This window comes from Polypterus senegalus, chromosome 12, assembly GCF_016835505.1.
Source record: "Polypterus senegalus isolate Bchr_013 chromosome 12, ASM1683550v1, whole genome shotgun sequence".
Classification (NCBI taxonomy): Eukaryota; Metazoa; Chordata; class Cladistia; order Polypteriformes; family Polypteridae; genus Polypterus; species Polypterus senegalus.
In genome coordinates, this window is record NC_053165.1 from 158684765 (window position 1) to 158711534 (window position 26770).

Sequence of the window (26770 nt, forward strand, 5' to 3'; positions counted from 1 at the left end):
AAATGTTAGTACAAAACATGCAGATAAATGCTATTCGCATTAACATGGTGATCTCACAGTTAACCTCTTTTGGAAAACTTGATTTTTATTTTTTTTTATTTATATGTGCAACTTTAAATTAATAAACCTGTTCTAATGTTGCCTAAAAGCCTTAAACTTTGATCATTTAGCACATGCAAAAAAAACATGAAAGAATACAAAGAAGCAGAGCAACACCCATACTATAATAACCACTTGCATCGTGGACAGAAACAAACTTTAGAATAACACTTAAGATAATTGTATCTACTCATCAATCAATTGATTGGCTGTATTATTTGTACTGTGAGTCTGTATTTTGTTAATGTTTCTGCTGCTGTATATACATTTGAATTTCCACATGGGATGAATAAATGAAGTCTATAAAAACTACTATTTAGAATGTAATTAATACATTAATACACAAAGTATTCATTAAATACATCCACTGCATTATTGCATTCCCTTTGTGGGGCGGTACAACACTGATTTGTCTCTGGATAAGGCATTTAACTCATCTTTCCTTGTGTTGACATAATATCATTACATTTTCTACATTGTCCAACATACTAGCATTTTATATCCATGGCATATTTATCTCATTTTTGCCAAAAGTTAAAAACTAACGAAAAGAAAGGCTTCAGTACTTGTTTGGAAGCCTAATTACACACCAGGGTCTGATGAACTGCTGCAGCATAGGGGCAACCTCTTGAGGGCACACATAGCCAAGCCTTCCAATGGTGATTGCTGAAATACACAAAGAAAAGAAAAAACATTCAGCACATAGACAAAGGCTCCTTTAGTGCATACTAACAAGTCATAATGACACATATAAGGTATAGCTTACAAACGACAAGGTTTAATTTTTTTTGCATGTGTATAGCTGAGAAGACTAAGCACCCAGTAACTTTAGCTTTAAAAAGCATGTTATCAAATGAATGTCTACTGCTTAAAATACCAATGACAAAACACAAAAATCTTTACTTTAAAATGGGTCTTCCACTGAAGGAATCTGTTATAATATGTTTGTCATAATATGAAGTTTAATGCCACTGTCTCTGTGCACACTGTTCTGGTTTCATTCATACAGGCAGACCAAGTATGGTACACAGGGGCTCAGCATTTAGAATTGCCAGCCAAGCATAGGACTAGATAGCCAAACTGGAGGATTGTATAGTCAGCCTAAAAGACAGAATAGTATAGTTCTGTCCTCTGTCAGCACAAAATCTTCTTTCCTCGTTGGGAGAATGAGAACTGCAAGTAGGCATTGTGCTATTACTGTATTTTTTGGAGGTGGAGTTGAGTCCTTTTCTGTCCTTGTTTAGAGACCAGAGAAAGAGCCTGCACGTGGAGCAACCAGTATATAAGGATGGACCTACTGCCAATACACTTTTAAGCTTTCGGACGGAAGATTATGTCATCTGTCCGGAAAATCCTTTCAGCGTTGTGACAAAAGATGGCAGACTGCATAGATCAAGATCCAACCTTGATAGAGTCTGTAATAAGCTTCCTGTCTGTAACTACGTAAAATCGTCAGTAAAGACAGCTAAAGTATATCTTTTCCTCTCGTGAATTTTGTACCGCCGTAATTACTATGGGAGGGATATCGCCTTTTATATCATATTTCTAGGTTACTTAACATGACGCAATTTCAAAAGAACACATTTCCGGAGAGCTAGTGCCTCCAAAGGAAACCGCATCATCAAAAAAGATTATAAAACAAGTAGCACTGTAAGCCACTGCACGTCAGAGTCTTATGTATGTTGAATCTAATATGATTGAATTTGATAACTATTCAGTAGGAGCTTCAACAGTAATAAAGTCCCTTTGCTTGGGTGTAACATGCTAGTCAAAGATTGACATTAACTCCAAAAAACTGTGCATTACTGTTATTTTTTATTGGAAACTTTATGTTAACTCAGATAGCATGGATAGTCTGTCCATTCACAGTTATAAATGTTCACTACAACAAATGTTTACACTCGATAAGATTTGATATACTGTATATGAAAGAACGCTTCTTTCTTTATATTTTAAAGATATGCACTCACTAATTCAACTTCCAGTGCACAGATTTTATGTGGCAGAGTGCAATATGTGATAATCAATACCTATGGTGAATACTTTTCAACAGAGAGCTACTTAAAGTATAGGTGGAACAATTATTTGTAAAGTATTGGCATGGAAAGTGAAAGCAAGAATTAAAAATTGGTACATTTGCTGATCACGTTACCATATATTAGGGAAGAAAACAGCCTGACCAGGATGACAAAACAAAGTCAGTGCCATAAAATGTAACACTTCTACTACAATTAACATTTTGGGATTGTCCCATCATCCAAATGTACCAAAGTAACAATTACAATCAAATCTCACTTGCTATATGGGAAACTACAGTGTTTGAAAGTTAAAGTAAAACCCAAAATCTCTAACCATCTTACTTACCTGTGTTTTCAAGCAGTGTCTTAGGTGTATTTGGCCTATTAATGATTTCAACAAGGTTATTTAAAACCAGCTGAACATATGGCTGCATTTCTGGTCCTAAATTAAAAAAAAAAAAACCCACAAAAATAACACTATTAAATAATAATAATAATAATAATGTTTTATTTATGTAGCACCTTTCATACACTCAAGGACACTTTACAGTTCAATAAACACATTAACAAAGCAATAGAAATCACATACAAGAAAATGAATACTCAATAGTTTTTACAAAAAAAAAAAAGTTCTCTTATAAAGATAAATGAAGCGTCAAAGAATAATAAATGTTCAGTTACCAATATTAAAATAAAAAAGCCTAACTTCCTTTAACATCTCATTCATTACAACTGAAGTTTTTGTTTGTGTTTTTTCGGTTAAACGCTGCTGTCATTTACAAGGGCCATTTTATCAGGTGTGCTTGGAAAGACCAAAGTGAATGAAGCAGACTGACAGTAAACATAAAAGACATTAGGTATTAAGCTAAAATGCCTTTAAACAGTGCGAACCTTAAGTTCTGTCAGGTGAACAGCACAGATGGATTTTTTTATTCTAATAAACGTTTAATATCTTGTGGTCATATAACTCATTGTCAATTTTGCAAGATATATTTAAGTGAAAAAGTAGCATATAGGAGGGAAAAAAGATCAAAATCTATAATTTTACACACGGGGAGATACAATACTGATTTAGCGTATCAAATTCTTGAAAATCACAGACAAAGGGAACGTTCCAAGTCATTTTCAACAATGAAATGTAGCTCCTCCCACAGCGGCGTGCCAAAAGCTGTTCGGCCTTTCTCAATTTTTCGTCTGTGCTTACATAAGGAGAGTTGCTCTAAAAGTAGTAACTAAGTAGTCCATGAGTAATTATTTAATAAATAATGAGAAATTCAGAAAAGCATGGTTTTGAGGAGCAATCTATGAAACACAACCATGTAGCTATTCTTTATGTGAAGAAATTATTTGGAAGTGTTCATCATATAGCAGATGTGTGAAAAATGCAAGTCACACTCCATTTAGTCTGTGAACTCATTACAGCCACACAAGGTACAGTTAATGTTATAATTAAAATGATCTGTAATGTCTATTATTATAAAGATGTACTCTTGTACTATTTTAAGCCCCAAAGTTCTTTATACTGTGTGGAAATCCAGTCTTTTAAAACCCTTATGTGTTATTATAGCCCTGAAATCTCAAAAGCTTCATGGTTACAGAAGCCATTAAACATTTCTCACTCAAAACAGGTTTGGGCTAGAATGGGATTCAGGCAGTATAAAACAGAATAGTTAAAGGCGGCAAATACATGCAAATATCAGCACCACCGTCACGTCTCTGACATCATAAGGATGGCAGAGGAAGCGCTAAAAAGAGAAAGAATGTCCCAGTACAATTGCAAAGTATCGTTGGTAACGCAATCTTCTAAATGGGGACTCAGCTTACATTGTTTTTTTGCGGTTCAGAGCAACTAATGTCAGAATTCACCTACTGTGCATGCAATAAAAATAAAACGTTTTTAACCCAATTTAGGAATTATTTTGTCTGCAGAACGTGCTATGAAAAACCATCACAAACGATACACTTACCCATCTGCATACATATCTCCCCAATAGCCCATGTTGCATTGTTGCACACAGAGATGAACTCAGGGTTCAAGTTTGTACCAAGGATGGGCATGAATTCAGCTAGAGAGGAAAAATAAGGACACAATTCAAACTTGAAAATTAATCAATTCATGGTCTCAAAATATTCTGTACACTATTAAAGGCTTCTATCAATTCTTTGCTGAAAATTCTGAAGAAATGGCAAAGGTAATAACAATGCATTCCAAATAACTTTAGAGAGAGATTTGCTCTTACCTATGCAGGGCTTGACATGGGGGAAGCAAGCCTTGGTAAGATCTCCAAGCAAAGCAAAAGAGCTCTGTCGGACCTCTGGCATTGTGTCCTTAAAAAAAAAAAAAGACAAAAATTACTTTCTTTACCAGTTTTGCTGTCAGATGTCACTAGGTGAAGCAATTCACTTAAGAAATGAAACTAAGAAAAATAAAAAATTAGAAGTCAGCTAGCTAGTCAATACTGATTTTACTAAATGAAAAAAATCCCCGTCTCACTCACTACTGCGTTTCGATCCGTGTCACAAAACCCTAATTTTCCATTTGCTCCTAGGATTGCCTGTTTTCTGACAAGTATCAAAATTTGCATTAAAACTAACAGGTAACGCTGAAATGTATGAGGTAATCTAGCCCAGGGGTCACCAACTCCAATCCTGGAGGACCACCGTGGCTGCAGGTTTTCATTCTAACCCTTTCCTGAATTAGTGTCCTGTTTTTGCTGCTAATTAACTTGTTTTGAATTCATTTTAATTGATTTGCTCCTCAAGACTCCGAACCCTTAAATGTTTCTTTTTCCTTAATAAGCAGCCAAACAATAGTGAGGTACAAAATGAACCGAAGCAACTGGTGTCGATCATACAATATCTGAGAATAAAGAAAGATGAAGGTCTCAGGAATGTCGATCTGCTCAGGTCCCCAAAACATTAATAGAGCTCTTAGAAAGAGCAAATCAACAATTTCGGAAATGTCTGCTAATGTACCACAAGAGCAGCAACAAGCCATGAAATGAAAGAACTGGTTTAATTAATGACAGGAATCGGCGCCTCATTAAGCAGCTGGCTGAAGTGAAATTGGTTGGCGTTTGAAGGCCCTGACTTAGTTGGTCTTCTGTTGGCTCCCTCACTTCACGTGTCATTTCTGTTTGGGTGTCATTTAAGAAAAGAAATTAAGAAATTCATCGGAACAAATCTTAAAAAACGAGTCAATTGAAATGAAAAGAAGTTAATTAACAGCACAAACAAGGCACTCAATTAAAAAGGGTTAGAATGAAAATCTGTAGCCACGGGTGTCCTCCAGGACCGGACTTGGCGACTTCTGATCTAGTCAGCGTGCTTTGTAATTTTACTCATAAAAAAACAAATACAGTGGTACCTCAGTATATGTCCTTAATCCGCTCCAGATCCTTTGACTTATACCAAACAAAATTTTCCCATAAGAAATTAAGGGAAAATGATTAATCATTTCCCATGAAAACAAATCCTATTGTTATTGGCACATTATACATTGATGGGGTTGTATAAAATAATTTAAACAGTGCTTAATACTAAAATACATAAATACAAAATCAATTAGATGAAATAAATTAAAATCGAATCTCACTTTACTTTTTAAATGTCTTTGTTTTTCACAATCGAAGATACCGTCGTTCTCGGCAAACGGTATGCAGCAGCCAAGTCCCAGATGCGCATGCCACCTACATACTTTTCAACAAGCAATTCAAATTTACACGAAAAAACACAAAATCACGTGAAAATTCACACAGAGTTATAGCGCAGGTTGATCACTTAACGCTAGCAGCTGGCGTACTGATGCTCGTGGGCAGTCATGGCTTTGTCTCGAGAGAGGTAAACAAGGGTAGCGCACGATGTTCCAGCACGCGAGTTGTATACCGAACAAAGGTCGTATACCAAGCAAAATTTTTCGTGTCCAAACAGGACGTATACCAAGTTGGACTTATTCCAAAGCGGATGTATACCAAGGTACCACTATACTTCTTTCAATCCTAAAGCTGCTCTTTACAATAAAGGAAACATAACTATTGGCATGTTTTCAACTTGTGCATTTAAAATTTGGTTGTGGCTTCTAGTAACTTCCTAGTTTGATGGAAATATTAACAACCATTTTGAAGAATATGCTAAATCCACCTAACTTTATACTCCACACAACAGCTTACAGTCACGACAAATTCTGACAGTTAAATAAGTATTTATAAAAAGTGAAAATCTATGGAACCATCTAAAAAGAATATAATTATTTCAGGTTGTTTCCTTTGGAGCTTTTCCAAAAATAATTAAGTTTTGCTGGGTAGTTTACACCATCTTTACTTACTTTAATCTTTTTTGTTATACAGAAAAGCCTTGTAACATATCCCTGATCCACCAGATGCGAACTCACCTGCATGCACTGAAAAAGTAGAGTCATTATATTGCTTCGTGCCACCAGCTGTTCCACATGTAAGCCGAGCCCCTCTGCAAGCCCACTTAAAAGATCCAATGCTACAATCATGAAATCCTTGTCAGGAGCTTCATACTGGTCTGGATGTTGATTGTACATCTAAAAAGGGAAATGAAGATATATCTTAATTCAAACAAAACAACACTGATACCTCTTTACTCTTCACATATATAACCTAGTGAGGGTTAGGCTAAGCCTAGGAAAATAGGGCATGCAGTCCTTGACAGGTGCTTTGGGGGAAATTTCCAAAGGCTCCCAGGTCACCTGAGAGGTGTGATTCCTCCAAAGTGTCATACTGACACATGACATAAATAACCGACCTTCACTCAATCAGGGAATGCATCAGTCAAAAAGAAAAAGGTAACATCTTCTAATGATGAAATTCATTCTATAATTGAGTGAGTGCAGCAATCATGCAAAGGTGAGCCATCCTAGTTGCACCTTAAGCAACACAAATAGAATTTAAAGATTAGATTCTTTCTCTATTAAAATAAAAAGCAAAGGAAACACTATCTGGTACAACAATGCTCCTAAATGCATTTATTTTATGTATTGAAATCAGGTAATAAATTAGAGTTCCAAATTGAACAGTCATATAAATAAATGCCCAGAAAGGCCAATTAAATACTAGAGCAGGGGTCTCCAACACGCTCCTCGCGAGCTACCGGTAGCTGACCATCCCTTTCCAAGTAGCTCGCGAAAGGTTTAATGAATGCTAACTAAATTTGAAAACCTGATTAGTCAAATTAGGGGCGGGCAATCTTTCCAAAAAAATCATATCACGATCCTTTTAACACAAAATCACGATCCATAATCTGAATTGCAATCTATCTTTTCAAAGTGACACTTAAGAGAATATCCAGACTCAGTCACCAAGACCTAAGTAACACTATTTTAAATATCAAACAAAGTTGAATTAAATTGTTCTCTCGTTCGCTAGCTAAGCGGAGTTAAGGACCACGCCCTGAAGCTGGTGAGTGAGTGAGGAAGGCCCCGCTACTCGGCCCGGATTCATCCAAATAGATCGGCACCACCAGCAAACTCTGATACATAGCTAAATGAGACAAGTTGCAAAATCAACCGGAATGTTCAAGCGAATTATAGAAAAAATCCCAATCTAAATCCATGAAGTAGATCTCTCGTGAAAAAAGGACAGACATACAGTGGATTTTATTTTATATAAGTAAACCTTCATAACGATGTACAGTTAAAGTCTCAACAGCACTCTCAGCATTTCTGGAGCTTAGTAGAACCAGATAACTATAAGAATCTTCACCAAGCAGCTCTGAAAATGTCTGCTGTGTTTGGGTCTCCATACCTCTGTGAGTCTGACGTGAATGTCATGAAGTCAAAGTTCAGAACAAGACTGACAGACGAACATTTAAATGACACATAAGAGTGAACCTCAGTGGCTCCACTCCACCATACACCTCAGTGCCAATCATCTGACGAACTAAAAAACACATTACACATGCAACTGGACACGTGAATAAAGTGACACAGTGGCATGTGACAAAATCACAAATGAAGTCACATCTGTGTATTTGGAATTGCATCGTTTTGTTTTGATAGCATTCATGTTTTAATTCAATAGTGTGAGATACACGAGAAAATGCATACAGACGTACAACATGCACATACAGGTGAGCTAAATATTTTTTTGTGATATTTTAATGCAAAATGTGAGTTGTGGACGCCAACATTTTGTAAATGTTCAGGTAATTTCCTTTGGGATTAATAAAGTATAATAAAAAAATAAAATAAAACAAGCTTATTCAGCTTGTTTGGGTTGAAATAAGATATGAGAATAAACGTTAGAAAACATGAGTAGCTCTCAGCCATTTTCACTTTGTAAAAGTAGCTCTCAGTGGAAAAGAGGTTGGAGACCCCTGGACTAGAGCACACCTGCTACCACGTGCACCTTCAGGGAGGCCATGCAGCACTGGTGGCAGACCATAACTGACTGTCACAATTCTGCACTCAATCCAGAGACTGTCGATAATCTTATTTTTGGCACATAATCTGCAGTGTGAAGAACAACAAGAGTTTGTGCACTGCATCCCCGTTTATAAATGTTCACACTAAGCAATGCTTGGAATGGATTACATTACTGATTGGATATAACAGGTTTCCTTAAGTTCACGTTCTCACGTCTGTGTTTCCGTTCTGCAAAACAAGAATGCACTTAAAATTTTTTTTGACTCTACTGGAGTTCATTGTGAAACTACAGAAATACTAAGGGAACACACAATTGTTGAACAGTTAATAACCTAATTAAATAAAGGCATTAACAACATACAACTCTAGCCTTGTACTCAGTTAAAAAAAAAATATGTTACTGACATAAAAAAAAAGTTACGTTACCTTTATTATTCTGTTGTGATGTGAGATTTTGCATATAACTTGATAAATGTTTTGTACGTCTTTTTTGTAATCTAGGCGAAGCAATGTAATTTAGTGTTACTTTGGTGAGAGGCATTCGTTTTCCACGTTTATGACTTTTCTTTGTAATTTTACGACAGGATTTGGGGGAGATGAGTCTTAAACCACTATGATGAGTATTTCTTTGCTAAACATCCCCCACACAAAGGGATGTTAGCTTAATATATGGTCTTGGGGCGTTGCAGGTGTTAAGGTGTACTATTTCCCCCCATTGGTCTGAGATATGGCTGTTTGGAATTGGCTTGTCTCAGAGGCCTTTAAGTACCATGATATCATATTGGCTGTAGGGAGTTGGGCAGAAAACCTATAAATTTGCTTGCTCAACCACATTCTCTCTCTCTAACCAACATATGATGAAGAAGCATCTCTCTTGCTAACCTGTGATGATGTAGAAGTATCTTTCCGTTGCTAACAACTGAAGACGACCATCACACCATGAACTGAAGACAACACAATCAGGAGCACAGCTTCAGCCATTTTGAACAGACATGTGGCTGAAAGCTGAGCACCAATGATGCCTTAACTAGAGACATTTGAAGTAACTACAAGTCTGTGTGTCACCTGAATTACACATCACCATTTAATCAGGTTGTTTGGTTGCCAATATTCAAATGTACTTTGCATTTTGTTATTATTTATGAATATTATCAATAATACATTTTATGTGCAACTTCACTCCTGCTTGTCTTTTCACTACATCCAATTGCCTGAGGTTAGAGATATAGAAGGGAAGGTGGGGATAAGTTATATACAGTGGTAAGTCTATGAGATTAGCCATTCTAAGGCTATATATTAATAATAGGGGAAAGTAGAGCAATATTTTATAGAGATAGATACAGATATATATAGATATAGATATATATATAGATATAGATATATATAGATATATAGAAAGAGATATATAGATATATAGAAAACATATTCAAAATGGATTTTGCACCATATTGGCGAGCCCTATATTCATCGATTACACACCCTTCACATGCAGTACTGTAAGAATCTCACTGTACTGTATAAACATGCCATATCTGAACTTTGACACAGAATTCAATCAATCAACCAACATTTATTTATATAGCACATATTCATACAAAAAATGTAGCTCAAAGTGCTTTACAAAACGAATAGAAAAATAGAAGACACAATAAAAAATAAAAATAAGTCAACATTAATTAACATAGAAAATATATTATTATATATATTATATTGACCTTAGTGTGAGGATCAAAGATGAAGCTAAACTTCAGATACATTTACCCCCAAACAAATTCATTCCTTCAGTTAAAAACTGCTGGTTTAAACATTTTCCCTAAGTTTGCACAGACACGATTGCAACTCATTCACTGTTTTACATCAACAAAGCAGAAGTGCTTGATCAAGTTTACAAAGCACATGAATGATATTTAGATGCATGTTTTCTGTGGTGGTGACCTGCGCCACCACCACCTAATCAGAGCACCGTGATGTTCCTACATTGATGGATTAAAAGCCAGAAGTCTGCATGACCATCATCATCATCAAGTCCTTCCATGAGAACCCTAAGTACAAAGAGGAGTGTTTCATTTAGGTTAGGTAGAACACCCAGAGGGCGCTGGGTGGTCTCGTGGCCTGGAACCCCTGCAGATTTTATTTTTTCTCTCCAGCCGCTTGGAGTTTTTTTTTTTTATTTGTTTTTTCTGTCCTCCCTGGCCATCGGACCTTACTCTTATTCAATGTTAGTGTTGTCTAATTTGAATTTTTACTTTGTCTTTTTTTTCCCTCTTTTCTTCATCATGCAAAGCACTTTAAGCAAATTACTTGTATGAAAATGTGCTATAGAAATAAATGTTGTTGTTATTCCAGCTAAAACCCCATGGATCTTGCAGGGTCCAATAATACTTCACAGGAAGTAAAAAAAGACTGCAACATGACCCTTTTAAATATACTTAAATGGGCAGAATAAAACCTTTACAAAACCAGTAAGTGGATCTAAAATGTCCCATACAGCCTACTAGACTGAAAAGGTTATATAGAAAAAAAGAACCTACCAGTAATTATCATTACGGAGATTAAACTACTCAATTATCTATATTGTGCTGTCATCCAGCATTATTAATAATTAGTAAACCAACTAAGAACAGTACCTGACAGACCAAACAAATATTTCAACCAGATAAAAGAATGCTATGATAAAGAGTATTAAAAACTGTGCTCAAGTCTAATAGGATGCCAATGGCGCCATATTACTGCCTTAGAGAAGATCAGAAAATCATTTCACAATCCAGGGTTAAAAACACTTATGCAGTACAGTGGCACTGGACAGCCACTAACAACCCACACTGTAAACCAGCACGGGAACAGCATTAGGCGATTTTCAAGTAAACGTCAGTTTTCGTTTCAATCCCCAACCCCATTCTTCCATAATGTGATAAAACAGTTTTGTGAATTTCAAAAGTTGAAAATGACCAAAATTAGACATGATCTGGATTTCATGGCCATCGAGAGGGAAGTAGTGCACCATAGTGCCTGGATTAAGGCAGGTTCATTCAGAGTTATCTTATTATTTGTGTCTGAACCGCTTTGGTACCAGTCTGAGGTCCAACAGCTGCTTATGACACTGAACTGCCAATCCACTATTCCAAACGAGCTCTGTATACAGAAACAGGACACTTGCAGCAACAGCATACAAAACATTCTCCCAACTTTTAACTCATCATTTAATTTGACAGATAATGGAAGAATTATTTGAAATAGTGAAGAAAGCAAAAGGCATCCCTGCTCAGTGTACTACCTGCCCCCAAACATGCAAAAATGGCGACTTCCTTTGCAAGATGGAGAACGAAGTTAGTTGTCCTTGCGAAATTGCAGCGAAGAAACAGAAAAAAAAAAAAAAAGGGGGAACTATGCAAGAAAGAACAATGTCAAAAACTGTTAGCAACTATAAATCCACATGCAGCAACAGCATATACAGTAATGTTACCATCTAATGTGATGAGTAAAAAAGAAATATAAAAGAATACAAGGTATGCTCTATTTTGAATGAATAAAGGAAGCACAAACCATTGCTTGGGCCAATGTCTTTTGCACCAGTGTAACACAGCGCTGATAGACTGGCTCACAGTAGGGTAAGAATCCACTCTGGAGGGCAGTAGCTACAGATGACAAGCACTAACAAAAGATAAAAGTTATACAGAACCATTGAGACAGAGTTGATTTAAAAAAGGTTTCGCGATAAAAGCATCATACACAGAATATGACAAAGTCAAGAGCAGGCTTTCATACCTCTAACAAAGGGAACAAGTCTTTATCCTCATCTTTCAGTTCATTCCACTTTTGAATTAGAGGAGGCATTAGTTTCTGAATATATTCCTAGGGGAAAAGAAACTGAAAACTAAAATTCAAGAAACCCAAACAAAGTAGTTGTAGGTTTTAATCAACTGGATAAAAGCATGTCACAAAGATTTACACGTGTTCTTCAGATAGCTATTTGAATATTTTTTCTACGAAAAAAAAAATGATTCCCTCCCCACAGCCATTCTTGCATGGAATACAGTATATCATAAAACACTCTAATGCACTAGAAAACACCAATTTCAAATTTAGTGCTGTAATACAGAACAAACATTAAGATATAGTGAAAAAACAATTAAAGAGTAGTACATGAATTACAAATTATTAAGACGACAAGAGGAAAAAGAAGAGTAAACTAATGCTAAACTCAGGCTAACCACGAGTCAATTAAAGGGTGGAGGTACTCACAGGTTGGTTAAGATGATGACCTACGGAGTCTGCCAGAGTACCAATGGCATCATACAGTATGAGCAGATTCTTGTGCTGGTACTTCCCAAACGCGAACACCAAAGTGTCTAGGATGTAGCTCAGGTAGGGGACTAGCTCAGTACAGGCTTCCTCTTCTAATGTGGCAAAAGCACTGTACAAAAAACATACAACACCACAAATCAGAAAATAATTTGTTTCCTTAGTGTCTCCTTAAAGTACCAAAATTCACAGCATCACACCTTAATTGGATCAAAGAAAACCAACAACCTTCCACTTTGTAAATCAAGTTAGATTTTAATTAAATAGTACATTAGCATTTTATTTATTTTTCAAACTCAAATTAGTTTTATATATTCTAACTATGTGGTCCCTAATATTAAAATCCATTAATCTACTAGAAGAGAGTAGTTTAAAAAGAAGCAACATGGGGGAGAAAGAAAGACTGCTGTGGCCTGAGTGGAACTTCTTAAAAAAAATGAGCGACAACGCAGTCGTCAATATCGACTGCTAATCTTTCCACCACACAACACTATTGGACCAACAGATTGGCACAGCAAACAACACTCCTCACAAACACAGCTGAACAGGGCAAGCAACCTATCAACTGTGTCAAGAGTTGAAGTATCATCAGCAGGTGCAACTAGCAAGAGCGGTTATATGACATGCCCACTACATCCATGCACTCATTGAAGGGGTTTTCCACAGCAGAACTGACTGTAAAGCAGATACACTTGTCTTCACGCAGACCACAGACATGTTTTGATTTAGGAAAATTAACCTGAATTAACAGGCTAGAGAAAAGGGACAATACGTCCTCATTTTTCCACAGAATATTTTTTAATGCTTCACTCACCCATTCCACACAACACGCCATTGTGAAGAGGGGAAGGAGACGCTGCCGTTCCTCCGAAACCCCTGTTTAATGGTGATACAATGGAATACAAATAACAGTTGGTTTTTTTTTTTCTCCAGCCTTTGGAGTTTTTTTTTTGTTTTTTCTGTCCACCCTGGCCATCGGACCTTACTCTTATTCTATTTTAATTAATGTTGACTTATGTTTATCTTTTATTGTGTCTTCTATTTTTCTATTCATTTTGTAAAGCACTTTGAGCTACATTTTTTTTGTATGAATATGTGCTATATAAATAAATGTTGATTGATTGATTGATTTTAACCTCCTCTTTGCTCAATCAGCTGCTAGCTTGCTGCTGCTCCCGTGCCATGCGATCTGCATTTTATGCGGCGCTTCAAACATTTTAGTCACTGCCTGGTCTCTCTTCTGCCCCAGACATCCTCAAACACTATTCAATCTCTTTTCACTGTTCTGTTACTTCACCGAGAAACATTTTCAGTTTGTTTGCACTAATGTGATTTTTACTCTCATCTTTTTGAGACTTTCGAATTTTCCTACTTCCGTTATCTCTAACCTGCTCTGCTTTTGTATCACGGGACTTGCTTCCAAAGGTTTTAAGTATGACATGACTTGCCCATCTTGCAGGACATGAATGGGTCTCTGTCTCCTTTCAAAAGATCACGTTTTGTCACAGGAAAAAAGTCTCGTCTTAAGTTTTTGTTTTTTAATAGACAGATTGGTTTTCATATTGGTATTAAAATATTAAGAAATACCACCAAGTTAGGCATGCCTAATAAAACAAATTACAGTTAAGTGTTATTACCTTATTGTGAATGATTGTTCAACTCGTGTCAATAAACAAACAAATGACCATATAAAAAAGGGGTCCTCAATCACAGTCCTGAAGGGCCGCGGTGGCTACGGATTTTCATTCCAGCCAGTGTCCTAATCAGAACTCAGTCCTTGCTGATAATGAAAGCTGGTGTTTAAACTCGTTTAAACCTTGTTAGTGCCTTTATTCATCAAAGACAAATTTTAGTTACTTTGTAGATCAGAGGTCATCGATTACAGTCCTGGAGGTCTGTTATGGCTGCAGGTTTTCACTTTAACCCATTTCTTAATTAGAACCCTTTAATTTACAACTAAAGCAATAAGGTTTTTGGGCTTAACTTTAGTTTTCTTGCCTGTAACCATTCAAATATCTTAATTTCCTATTTTAGATTTTAGCAGCTGCATTTAAGTTGTAATTGTTGCCCGTTTTCTTAATCAGACATTAGTTAATAACGAGATGCAGATAACCAATAAACCAGCAGCCCTCGTGCTAATGTGGTTACTAAGAAGTATCTGTAATAAAAAATGTTTAGAAATGAATGAGAGGGGAATTGGAAGGACCATTAATTTTAAATCTATTCTGGTCCACAAAACACATGGATAATGTTCTCACAGAAGGAAACTCTACAGTGCAATTAAAACTGCAAGCATTAACAAGCTAAATAGTTCAATGCCAAGTTTCATTGTCAGCATGGACTGCTTTCTAATTAGGAAACTTGTTGGAATAAAAACCTGCAGGCACTGCGACCCTCCAGGACTGTGATTGAGGACCCCTGATATAGAATGTGTTACCGGGGAGGAACTTGAATATTTTTCAAATGCTGCCTTGGAAATTCAAACCAGAATTTATGTCAGACCTGAACCTGGTACATCTATAACTACCATTAAACCAAATTCTTGTTGTTCCAGCATTTATTTAACACTATTATTCCAAAGATTGATCAGCATCTGCAGAATTAGTAGATTGACAGCATCACTTCCTCCACATTGATCCTCGAAATAGGCACCTCACAGGGTAGTGTGCCAAGCACAGGGCTTTACACATTGGATCACAAATGACCAAGTGGCAAAACACAGCTGTAGTTCCATCAGTTTTGCTGAACACATCATAATTAATATGAGCAAAATGAAAGAGCTACCCATAGACTTCAGGAAGCAGTCAGTCGTCACCTTTATATTGGCATGGAGGGCTATGGAAAGGATTTGAAGTTTTAAATTCCTTGGTGTCTGCATCCCTGATGACAATGTGGCTTGCCAATGCCTTTATTTCTTTAGACATCTCTGGAAAACTCAGAGCTATGGTTAGCAAGTTTTACAAGTGAAAAGCAGCTGTTTACATTTGGTAAGATACCTTACACAGCACCGTAACACAAAACAAACAAGAATATGGCAAAGTCTGCACTGAATATTATTGGTGCATAACTCCACTTCTGTGACAAGTGTAAAACACTGCTTTAGTAGGGCAAATAGCATTATTAAAGGCCTGAGATATCCTCCGGTCATGTCTCTCCCCATTCTCTACTGGCTAACAGTACCAGGCCATTAAAGCTCACACTAATAGGATTTATGAACAATTGTTCCTCTCAGGTAATAAGAGCACCTTGTACTGGCAACATCATAAGTGATGTGCATATCTTAAAATTTGTTGTCTAATGTTGTGTTTAATTTATTGCCTGCTTATATTACACTACTGTTAAACATCTATGTTAGATCTGCAACTAAAATATCTTAATGTGCTATGTACATACGATCGAAAAACCCGAAGCAAACTTAAAACACACACTTCACTACTAGAAAACCTACCTGCAAGCTGCTTCTTGCACCCTTTTGTTGCCATCTAAGATCCTTTTGAGTAGCTCAGTCATTAGGGGTTTCAGGTAGTTATCTGGAGGTTGGCTCACCACCCAATGAGCATAGCGACTGAGAGTCCAGCAGGCAATGGAACGCACCAGAGCTTTCTTATCAGACAGGCACTGAATTAAGTGTGGTATCAGCTCAGGCAGGAATGGCACCATGCCCTGCATGCAACCTGCAACAAAAAAAATAAATAAAAAAATAAGACTAAAGAACAAACTGCTCCCTCCTGATTCATCTTTTCTGTTTTTAGATGAAACAGTAAAACATTCTCGCACAACAAATGTTCAATAGCTTCATGTCTGAATACACTGTGCATCACGGTAGTGTCAAACAATGGAACAAAGTAGCCCTACTCTTTCTGCCCTGAATTACCTACGACTAGGGATACTCTGTTGTTTCCACAGGTACAATTTAAGACACGCTGTCATCTTTTTATTCTCGATTACGATTTTACAAAAAGTGTTCGGTGTATACCAATACTTTTTCATTAATCAATAGTGTGATGCAGTTTTAATTCAATCCTAATGTATAAATCTAAAATAAATAAGAGCACAGATTCAAACCCCAACTTATTTACGCTGTGAAGTAAACATTTCTTTCTGGTCTTGTCGACAAGTGAGAAGAGCCCAAGTACAAAGTGACAAATAACTCAATTTGAGCCAGTTGTATCTAGGACTCAGACCAGCTTACCTTCTGCAATAGCTCCTAGTACAAGAATACCCGATTCCTTGATCACCCAGTCTGGATGAAACAACAGCCCTTTCAGAAGAGGGAGGAGATGTGGCAGCAGGTCATCTCGAAAAACATTGGCAAGAACATCAAGAGCTGCTGCAGAGCATTTTCCTGTTGGAAAATAAGTGGTTAACTTCGTACTTTTTATAGATATGAAGTTAGAAAAATGAAAAAAGTCACACCGTATAAATGCTAAAATCCACCAGGGCCACTGTGGTGGTCACTCTCTGAACTTGCTTAAAATGTTTGCCATAACGTATCTGACATAGTAAAATAGCACTAGATAAAACAAGACCAGAATAACTGGAGGGCTACAAAGTAAAGGCTCAACAAAGTATAAAGCAGCCAACTGCCAATAACCTATTTTAAACCTTTTGCTGAGCAGCAGGAAAATTGTTATTCTTTAGCCACAATGCCAATCTAATAAATCCCAGACCCCAACTTCCAGCTCAACTCACGTAGGTTCCAGTCAGACAATGTGTCATCATCATCGTCGTCGTCATCTTCAAAATCTTCGCCTTCTTCAGTGCCGTCTGCTTCATGCTGCAAAGTGACTGTACGCGATTTGTGGAAGCGTGGTTTTATGTCCTGCTCGCTATCAGGTACTGTGTCATCTTCCTCTACATCACCCTGTTAGGTACAAAGGCAAATAATACTTAAGGATCTGTACAAGGAGGGCAATAATACAACAGACCAGATATGTCCACATTCTGTTGTCTATAAGATATTATTACAGTTTTGAATTAAGCAGAAAATCATAAGATGAAGATAAAAAGGCAATTTCTAAACACATTTAATATTCACTTGTGCCAAAACCTGGAATTTAATACCAAACTTCAGCACAACAAATACTCTGAGCAAATTTTCAAATATTTTAGTAAGGCTAAAGACCGTTACATTTTATAATCTGGTTTGGAGGAGGGGGAAAAAAAATTAACAGTTACCTTTAATAAAATGATATCAATCTCTGAATACTTCATACCATTAACCAGGATGGGAATAAGCCTAGTGAGGGCAAACAAAAATAACCAATGATATAAGACCCCCAGTGAGGAAAAGGCAGTATTGAATAAAAGTATTCAAGAAACTCTGGATCAGACAGTATGAATACAAAAGTCAATCACTGATCATCAAGCCTGAAGGTCAACATCACTTCCAGAGTGTGGATTAAATACAATGAAATGAAAAGGGAGAGACTAACGTACTGGGTTTTAGAGAAGATACAGAGTTGCAGGCTACCAAAAGTACCACCCAGATTGCTGCATGCAGATTTTAGCCCCGATTTCTGTTAATATATAAACTCCTTGCTTAGATACTCTTTTCAATTGATGAATATTACGTGTTGAGAGTGAATTCTGATATTCTCAAGAAACAAATAATTTTCTTTTTTTTTTTCCAGCAACCAGTTCAGATGGTAAATTTATTTGTAGAAATGTCTGGGCAGAAGACAGCTGAAAATGGCTGCCACAAACTGTTTCCTTTTTCAGACCTTTATAAGCTAGGGCTGAACCACCAACTTGCCCAACAACACTTCAGATTTAGTGTTTAATGACAACAGTCCAGACTAAACAAAAGGTAAATGGATTTCCATAAGAATTTATTCTATAATTTCAAAATATGCAAGTCAATGAATTTAAATGCTTTATGCTGACAAACTGCATAATGTGCATCTGGCAACAACAAAATTTCAAGGATACGATCTATTATATCCTAAATTGGCTGCTCCATTTAATTTATCATAAAAACGAGGGGTTTTGGCAGGGGAGAAATTTAAACAATATTATAAAGCATTACTAAACCTAACCCTCCAATGCCCACTCACTTAAAGGGGGGAAAAAAGGCAAAACAAAAATGATAACTTACTGTACCAGGTGACCTGACAGCACATCCTTGCAGATCGGCTGCTCGGCTAATGTGAGCCAGAACTCACAAGCTTCCAGGGCAACATTCTCATCGCTATCCTGTGTTCTCTGAAGCATGTACTAAAGGTGAAAAAAAAAAAATAAAAAATAAAAGCCACATCCATAGATCAGTGATGTTCTTCTGCCCCGAAAACACACCCCACTATGGAACAACAGACACCCAATGTTTGGCTTTCAAATGATGCGATTATGGTAAAATGTTGCCTATCCGGCTGCATAAAGACCTTGAAATTCGTAAGAAGTTGCGTTAATCATATAGAACAATGCCTGTGACACAACAGTTTTGACAGCGACTTTTTTGTACATCACCTTTAGTGAGAAAACAAACAAAAAAACAGAAATGACACTTACAGGACATACTGTATAGGGTGTAGGTAGATTTGACTCTAAGCAAGATGTGTAACAGAGCAGCAGGACTGGAGACAATCTTACAGTCTTAAGCAACGTTGGAAAGCACTAGACTACAGCCCACAATACACTACGAAAAACGTGTGTGCATGTGGAAAGTGGAGGATAAAAGTGACCTGCACAACATAAAAAATGAATGTAATGTTTGCTATATATTTTATTAAAACTTCTATATGATATTAAGTGAAAACATTCACCAAGCCTTTAAATGTATGATCATATATAACGAAGTTACACATCAGCCTGGTATAGCACCTTGAACACATTCTAACATCCAAAGCCCAATGACTTTAGGCTCTCCCTAGGAGTAGCTGGATCTTAAGTTGCCACTTTCCATATATGACCGTTTTTTCTTTTTTTCTAAACAACCCCATTTTGTTCCAGTTCTGAACATGCTCAGTCACAGGAAATGCATGCAACTGGCTAGAGTATTTTGCTTGTGCCAAGATCCAAGTCGGGACTTGATTTTACCGTATAACTTCTGGTCTTCTTATATAATATGCTACCGTGGCTGGCTGTTTGTCTGTCCAAGATTTTAAATCACCTGTAGCTCGAAAACCGTTTCACCTATTGACTTGAAATTTGGTACACAAACTATGTGAGGTCTACTATCTGTTTACTCTTTAACTTTATTGTAGAATCAACTCTCGGCAGCACGCAGCAGGGCGGCCTTGCGGCACATGCGTATGGGCGCCGTTCTCATTCCCTACCACCTTCGCTAATCATTCTTGAGGCAGATTGAAGACTTAAGTGCCAACTTAAGTGAAAAATTAAAGATACTAAGTAATTGCAAAACAAAAACTGACATAATCAGTTTTAACTCGACAAGATGCAGACGAAAGAAGAGAAGCAGTGGGTCGCTAGGGTGGAGAAAAGAAGAGCTGCTCAGAAAGCAGCAAGCGCATCAACCTCTGAGCAAACGAATGGTAAATGTACAGAGAAAGACGATGAAAACTAGGAATGCTCAAGTGTAGTCACTGCACGTTATCGTGCAGTACGCCGTTACTTGTATTTTATAATGTTGGTTGTATAAGTCGAATGCGGAAAACTCACGTTATTGGTACAAGGGATGATATGCCAACGCCCTCCTGAGAGAGTAACCACAGAGCACACCACCTTTTTCTTTTCTATGTGGGGTGCGGCAATGTGCTGTATCAGCATGTGCTCCTAACCTCTCTCTCCCTATTGTGCCTACGTGACCACACAGTAATAACCCAACTATTCCGAAGCGACATTTGCACTGATTTGTGTTTTTTGTATTTCACACCCTCACACACCTTTATCATTAGAGCATCCCTTATCTACGATGGAGCGTTTGATCAGAAAAAAATATGAAGCTGGTTTTAAATTAAACGCACTGCTGCAACAAAATTCAATGTGTCTGAGAAACTGGTGCGAGATTGGAGGAGGCAAGAAGGTATCAAAAATAAAAAAAAATAAATAAGTTGCATTTTTGAACGGGTGTATAAGTCGGGGTCTGCTTTTATGATCGATTTTGCGGGTTTCAAGACTACGTGAGCATATACGGTACTCCAGGGCTGTGGAGTCGGTAGATAAATGCTCCGACTCCTCAGTTTCTAAATCTTCCGACTCCGACTCCTCTGTATGTATATACTATGCTAATGTATTAATGTATTTTCTACATCCATTGAAGGAAAGGAAGGCAACATACATGTCATTTCACCACAGAACTACTGGCTAGGAAGCCAACACTCTACTATAATGCCAGATTAAGACAAACACAATGAAAACAAGGTTTTGTTTATTTTATTTTATTTTTTTTTTTTAAACAAGTGTCTGGATAGTAATAGCAGGCATAAAAATCAGGAACAGGAAATGTATTGGTTCAAAAATACAAACCACATTCTTTGGTAGTTTTAACTTTTAAAACAAAAAAAAAAGCTTAACTATATGAACTAAAAACAATATCTGGAAAACCTATATTAAATTTGGAATACAGTTATAGTTAAAAGAAAGGAAATAAATATGGCAGCCTCCATATTCCTCTGACCTCAGGTTCCCTTTAAATGCAATCTAAAATCAGTGGGCTTTAGGCTAGGTTCACAGTTCCCTGTAACAGTGGAACACAACACAATGGAAAGCGGTGCCGCACCTTACCTGTGCATTACATCCCATATAGTGATGCATACAGTCAATGAAAAGCATGCTTCATGGTTACTTGACATGTTCGTTTTGTGGTAACATTATGCACTGCATGCATTGGGCTTTATTCTTACAGCAGAGAAGTAGTTCATTATGACTGTTTGTGAACTGGGACATTTCAACTTACTTTTTTAATTCCCATTTAAATTTAGTAGGAGTCGGAGTCGGTTAACTTTTTGCTGACTCCGACTCCAGGTACTCAAAATTGTCTCCGACTCCTCGACTCCGACTCCACAGCCCTGCTCATATCAACTGTTATGTGTACAAACAAAATACAACCTTAACAAATGTCAGCTTTATAAAAAACTCACCTGTATGATGCTGTGCATGTGAGGTATGAGACGATCTATGCGAACCTCAAGCAGCATTACTAATGCACGACAAACATTTTTTCTGACTTCAGGGTCTTCATCTGTAGCCAGTGCAAATAAGTGCTAGAATGTGGATGGGAGAGAAAGGAAAACAAATTGCAACTTCTCATCATCTCTAGCTTTCACAGAGTTTCCAAGAAAGAAGAGAAAAAAAAAATTAACTGTTAAACTTAATAAACTGTGAGAAATGATTACAATCATTGTAATAAGAGTAATGATTGGCTATTAAACCCCAATTCTGATAGTGCTCCAAGTACTGGACAACTCTGCTACACAGAGGAAATTTGACTTTTTACTGAAGCTCAATAAACAAGTAAATAAATACATAATTAAAACGAACAAATACACACAAATATTACTAAAAAGGAAAAAACCTAACTTGGCTAAAGACAGGAGCAGTCACAGTGAGGTATTATGATGGCATAATGCCATTGGTATAAAACAGCCCCAGTGGCATTTACACCGATATTCACAGAAAAATCTTAAAAATACTTAAAAAAATAAAATTAGGCACACATTTTCTCCAGATCAGACAGTATGAGCACGTTAAAATCATTAAGAATCAAATACCATGTTGTCCATCATTTCCAGAGAAATGTGCTAAGATACAAAGGCATATAATTTAAAAGAAATTATTGATGCTGGCAAGAATGATGGTGTTAGGTTGTCACTCCTAAAACCTTTCAAATAAACCTATACTGTATATAATTTGTTATTGAAGTCAAGGTAATGGCTGAAATGCTCTAGTCACTATATGGTAAATCACTTTGCTTGTAGTCAAAATATAAATCATGGGCGATAAAAACCAGGCATTTCGTAAAAAAATCAACAAGGATATAAGCTGTCAGCTTAACATTTTAATTTGTTCTCTCTTTGTTCTAAGATCCAAAAATATTATAATGTATTTTAATCAGAGAATTCCAACTGATGTATAGAAAACAAAAAATATGTTCTTCTGGCAGCAAATTGTGAGAGTGTTCACTCATTTGGGGAGATCCACATTTGACAATAAAAAATTGTCTAATTTGCTTGTTTAATGTCTGCGTAAACCGATCATCGGTTTTCTTCAGGAACTAACAACAATGCACAGTATGATATATATTAAGTACGCATGGAACAGTTATCAGTTTTACAATGTAACATGGTAAGATTTGACAGTATCTGTATGATTTTCAATTTAAATTCACTCTATAATCATGTCTGAGCACTGTGATTTTTAAGAACCCACCAGTTTTGTGATAATGGTCTACTGTTCAGCATCAACGGCCATTTGATGCAAACACACAGACCTGCACAACACAAAGTGTGCACACCAAACTAATTTCAAGCAAGGTGAAAGGCAGTGATGGCGCTACAGAGCATTTTGCAGTTTTAAGAGAGTTGCATATGAAGTGTGGTTTTGCTATGATTTTATAAAGTTATAACTTAATCCTTTTTGATCAGTTTGCCAACAGAAGATGCAAAACAATTGTTGTAAGGACCATGCATCAGAGATGCCTAACCTTTCGAAGAAGCTTTGTACATCCCAGCAACCTCTGTGCGATCAGAGATTGTTCAGTGCCAGTGGGCACACATTATCACCACTCTCCGACACCAAATCAAAATGCAGATATCTTTACATTTCAGCAGCAAGTAGCAGAACATAACATGATGGCCTAACATTTTGTTTATTTCTTTACAATGCAGCAAATGGACATACAATTCTTGCTGCTCACTTGATTTGTTTGCATATTTAGAGCACATCTCATTTTTTTACATAGGATTGAGTTGTTCTGATACTGTTAACATCTGCACTCCATTCTTTACACATGGTTATATTTTAATATTAATGCAAAGAGTGCCAACAGTCCAAGTAGGACATAGCTCGAATACTTTTGTGATTATTCATTCTTCATTTATGTGTTAAGCGACCAGAAAAGAGGGAATGTTTACTTCATTTTTAAAATCACAGCAGCTTACATATTCCAAGATGTAGCTAAAAAAAGTATACTTCAATGAAAACGTGGTGAAACAATTTTTAGATTGTATCAGTACTTGTTAAATTTTGTTAGAAATATTTAAACATACTGAAAACACTGACAACTGAGAATTTCGATCACTATACTCAGATCACCCAAACTCTATCAAGTAAACAAGGAAATCTTAAAATTGCATACCATAAAGCTTTGGATGAAAAACAAAAGGTTATTACCCTTCCAAGGCAATATATAGCTAGATATACGGCAACTTCTATATTATTTAATTGCAAGCATTTTGGGAAAGCTTAACTGATTAAACAAACTCATTTATGTACCTCAATGAAAGTGTCAATGTTGTCCATCAGCGCCTGTGCTCGGCCAATAATAAACTGGTTAACACAAGCAATGGCATGGGACCTAAAGAAAAAAAATATACATTAAGCCTAACGGCCACAGTAATCAAAAGAGGAATACAAAACGTAAGATCCAGAAGCAAACATACTTTCAGATGCTCAAGTTTTATAAAACTAATTGTGGCTGAAAATTGTCCACTCACACTGCTCAACAAATTCAAAAAGCAAGCACTTTCAAAATTCCACTTTTTGCCAGTATGAAGTAAACTCTACAGAAAACTGACCTGATCTTAGGACTACAGTGCTTAAAGAATTGGAGGAACTTAGGAATCATGATGTTTAAAGGCCTGTTCAGAGCATCACTGTCCAGAAGCTCAGATGAATCTTCACAGATTTTCTGCAGGGCTCCAAATGCACCCTAATAAATCAAGAGACACCCTGCTTAAAAACATACAGGAAGGCAAGAAGAGCACTACAGGTAGAATTAACCGATGTAATCTAAATTTTGATGAAGCAAATGGACCTCAAACACAAAAGCAAGTTTTTTTCTCAATAATGTGAAAAATATAGTACAGCTCTATGATACACCATGTTGAAATTTCTAACGTAAACAGGAAGCACAATGAAGACAAGGATATAACAAAAATCAAAACATTTTAAATCTCTTCATTTCAGGAATTGGCATATCTACAGTACTACCCAGGTGTGAAATTGATGTAAAGTATGGAACAAATAATAAAGATGACTTTAAATAAATCATACTCAAGACAGCCAACTTGCACATTTATAGCCTGTTAGGAGCAGATAAATAGAATGGATAAGTCACTTGTGGCAATCTGCAGGACAGGGATAGGAAGGTACTCCGTCTCCTGCAGTCAGGCACATACGTGCTCCTTAATTTCAAAATATGTTTTTACTTTTAGCGCATATTAAAAGGTATTAGATAAGTTAAGCCTGAATGGGTCCTGAACGGAATCCTAATTTAAAGCTCATCTGTGTACAGGCAAAATTACAATTGCTTCGCACTCGGGTCCTAATCTGGATCCTGAGTTGGTTTGTCGTGTGGTGGGTGCAGTAATGCACTGTATCAGTCACACTGCTGAATAATGCAGCTATTAAATACAAAGAGTTATACAGAACACCGTAAAATGAATTGTGAATTTCCCCTTGGGATTAATAAAGTATCTATCTATCTAAAGATGTTAAATTACATAGTTATTAATGTTTCAGTCAAACCTCACACAGTTAAAAACAAAAAAAAAATAAATAATGCTCAAATAGCTCATTTGGAATACCTCACAAGTATTATAATCTTCAGAATTCAGCAGGTTACATAACTGGGGCAGCAACTCCGGCCACGTCTGAAGCTCGCCCTTGGAGGCAATTGTAGTTATAAGGATCCCTAAAGGTGAGCAGACGGTGCATTAAAGAGGGTAGAAAGCAAAAAAAAAAAGCATACAAACATATGCAAATTAGGACATTTAAATCAAAAGAGTGCAAATACAGTGCAAGCCTAGAAATTCCCACGTTTAATAAAATGTATTATTATTATTATTTCTATTTATACAAAGCACCTTACTAAGCACTCAAGGACACCGAACAAACACATCATAAACAAAACTTAAAAACATCAGAAAATACAGAAAATATAAAAATTAAAATCAAACAAAGCCACTGTAATCAGAGAAAAAGCCATTTTAAACAGATGGGTTTTCAGTTTACATTTGAAGGATGAAAATGATTCGATATTGCTAAGCTCAGTAAGTAGCGAGTTCCAGAACAGCTGAATGCTCTGCTCCCCATAGTGGTCAGATGGATGGAGGAAGAGGATCTAAGGTTACGGGAGGGAATGGCAACATGAAGAAGGTTGGACAGATATGGAGGGGAGAGGTTATAAATGGTCTTAATGGTTAATAGCAGAATTTTAAAATCAATTTGAAATTTAATTGGAAGCCAATGAAGCTGCTGCAAGACAGGAGTAATATGGTGAATAGATGAGGTTCGAGTAATGATGCGAACAACAGAATTCTGGACTAGCTGAAGCTTATGGAGAAATTTATTAGAGAGACCAAAGAGGAGTGAATTGCAATAGTCCAGAGACGAGAAAAAACAAGACTGTGAACAAGAATGGCAGTGATATGGGGAGTGAAGGAGAGGTGGATGTGATTAATATTACGTAGGTGGAAGTAAGCAGACCTGGTGAGGTTATTGACTGAGTACTATCAAGGATGACACTCAGACTCTTGGCCTGAGGTGAAGTGGAAACAAAAGAGTTATCAATAGAAAGTGAAAGGTTATCGGCTTTGGATAATGATGATTTTCTACCAATGAGGAGAACCTCGGTTTTGTCATGGTTTAAGAAAATGTGAAGAAAACCAGGATTTAATTTCAGCAATGCAGTCAACAAGCGAAGATGGTGGAAAAGAAGTGGGTTTACTAGCAAGGAAGAGCTGGGTGTCATCAGCGTAACAGTTAAAATTAATGTTATATTTACGAAAGATATTGCCAAGGGGAATAAGGAAAATAAAAAAAAAAAAAAAAAAAGAGAAGAGGC

The 26770-nt window shown here is 36.7% G+C and overlaps 1 protein-coding gene and 1 non-coding gene across 3 annotated transcripts in view; both read right to left on the reverse strand.

Moving 5' to 3' along the window:
* Nucleotides 1-26770, reverse strand: part of LOC120540028 (transportin-2) — a 39671-nt gene that overhangs the window by 5398 nt on the left and 7503 nt on the right. For both annotated transcript variants that reach the window (XM_039770477.1, XM_039770476.1), the window contains exons 5-21: nucleotides 25512-25618; nucleotides 24501-24634; nucleotides 24199-24280; nucleotides 21846-21968; nucleotides 18905-19023; nucleotides 17986-18046; nucleotides 17500-17671; nucleotides 17000-17152; nucleotides 16256-16481; nucleotides 12748-12919; nucleotides 12271-12357; nucleotides 12049-12156; nucleotides 6508-6666; nucleotides 4358-4445; nucleotides 4085-4183; nucleotides 2464-2559; nucleotides 690-765 (exon numbers count right to left, since the gene is read on the reverse strand). In XM_039770477.1, coding sequence (XP_039626411.1) covers nucleotides 690-765; nucleotides 2464-2559; nucleotides 4085-4183; nucleotides 4358-4445; nucleotides 6508-6666; nucleotides 12049-12156; nucleotides 12271-12357; nucleotides 12748-12919; nucleotides 16256-16481; nucleotides 17000-17152; nucleotides 17500-17671; nucleotides 17986-18046; nucleotides 18905-19023; nucleotides 21846-21968; nucleotides 24199-24280; nucleotides 24501-24634; nucleotides 25512-25618 — 2062 coding nt within the window. The remainder of the gene's footprint in view (nucleotides 1-689; nucleotides 766-2463; nucleotides 2560-4084; nucleotides 4184-4357; nucleotides 4446-6507; nucleotides 6667-12048; nucleotides 12157-12270; nucleotides 12358-12747; nucleotides 12920-16255; nucleotides 16482-16999; nucleotides 17153-17499; nucleotides 17672-17985; nucleotides 18047-18904; nucleotides 19024-21845; nucleotides 21969-24198; nucleotides 24281-24500; nucleotides 24635-25511; nucleotides 25619-26770) is intronic.
* LOC120541824 lies at nucleotides 18131-18200 on the reverse strand. The gene has a single exon (XR_005636098.1). It is a non-coding gene; the product is annotated as a small nucleolar RNA SNORD41 (small nucleolar RNA).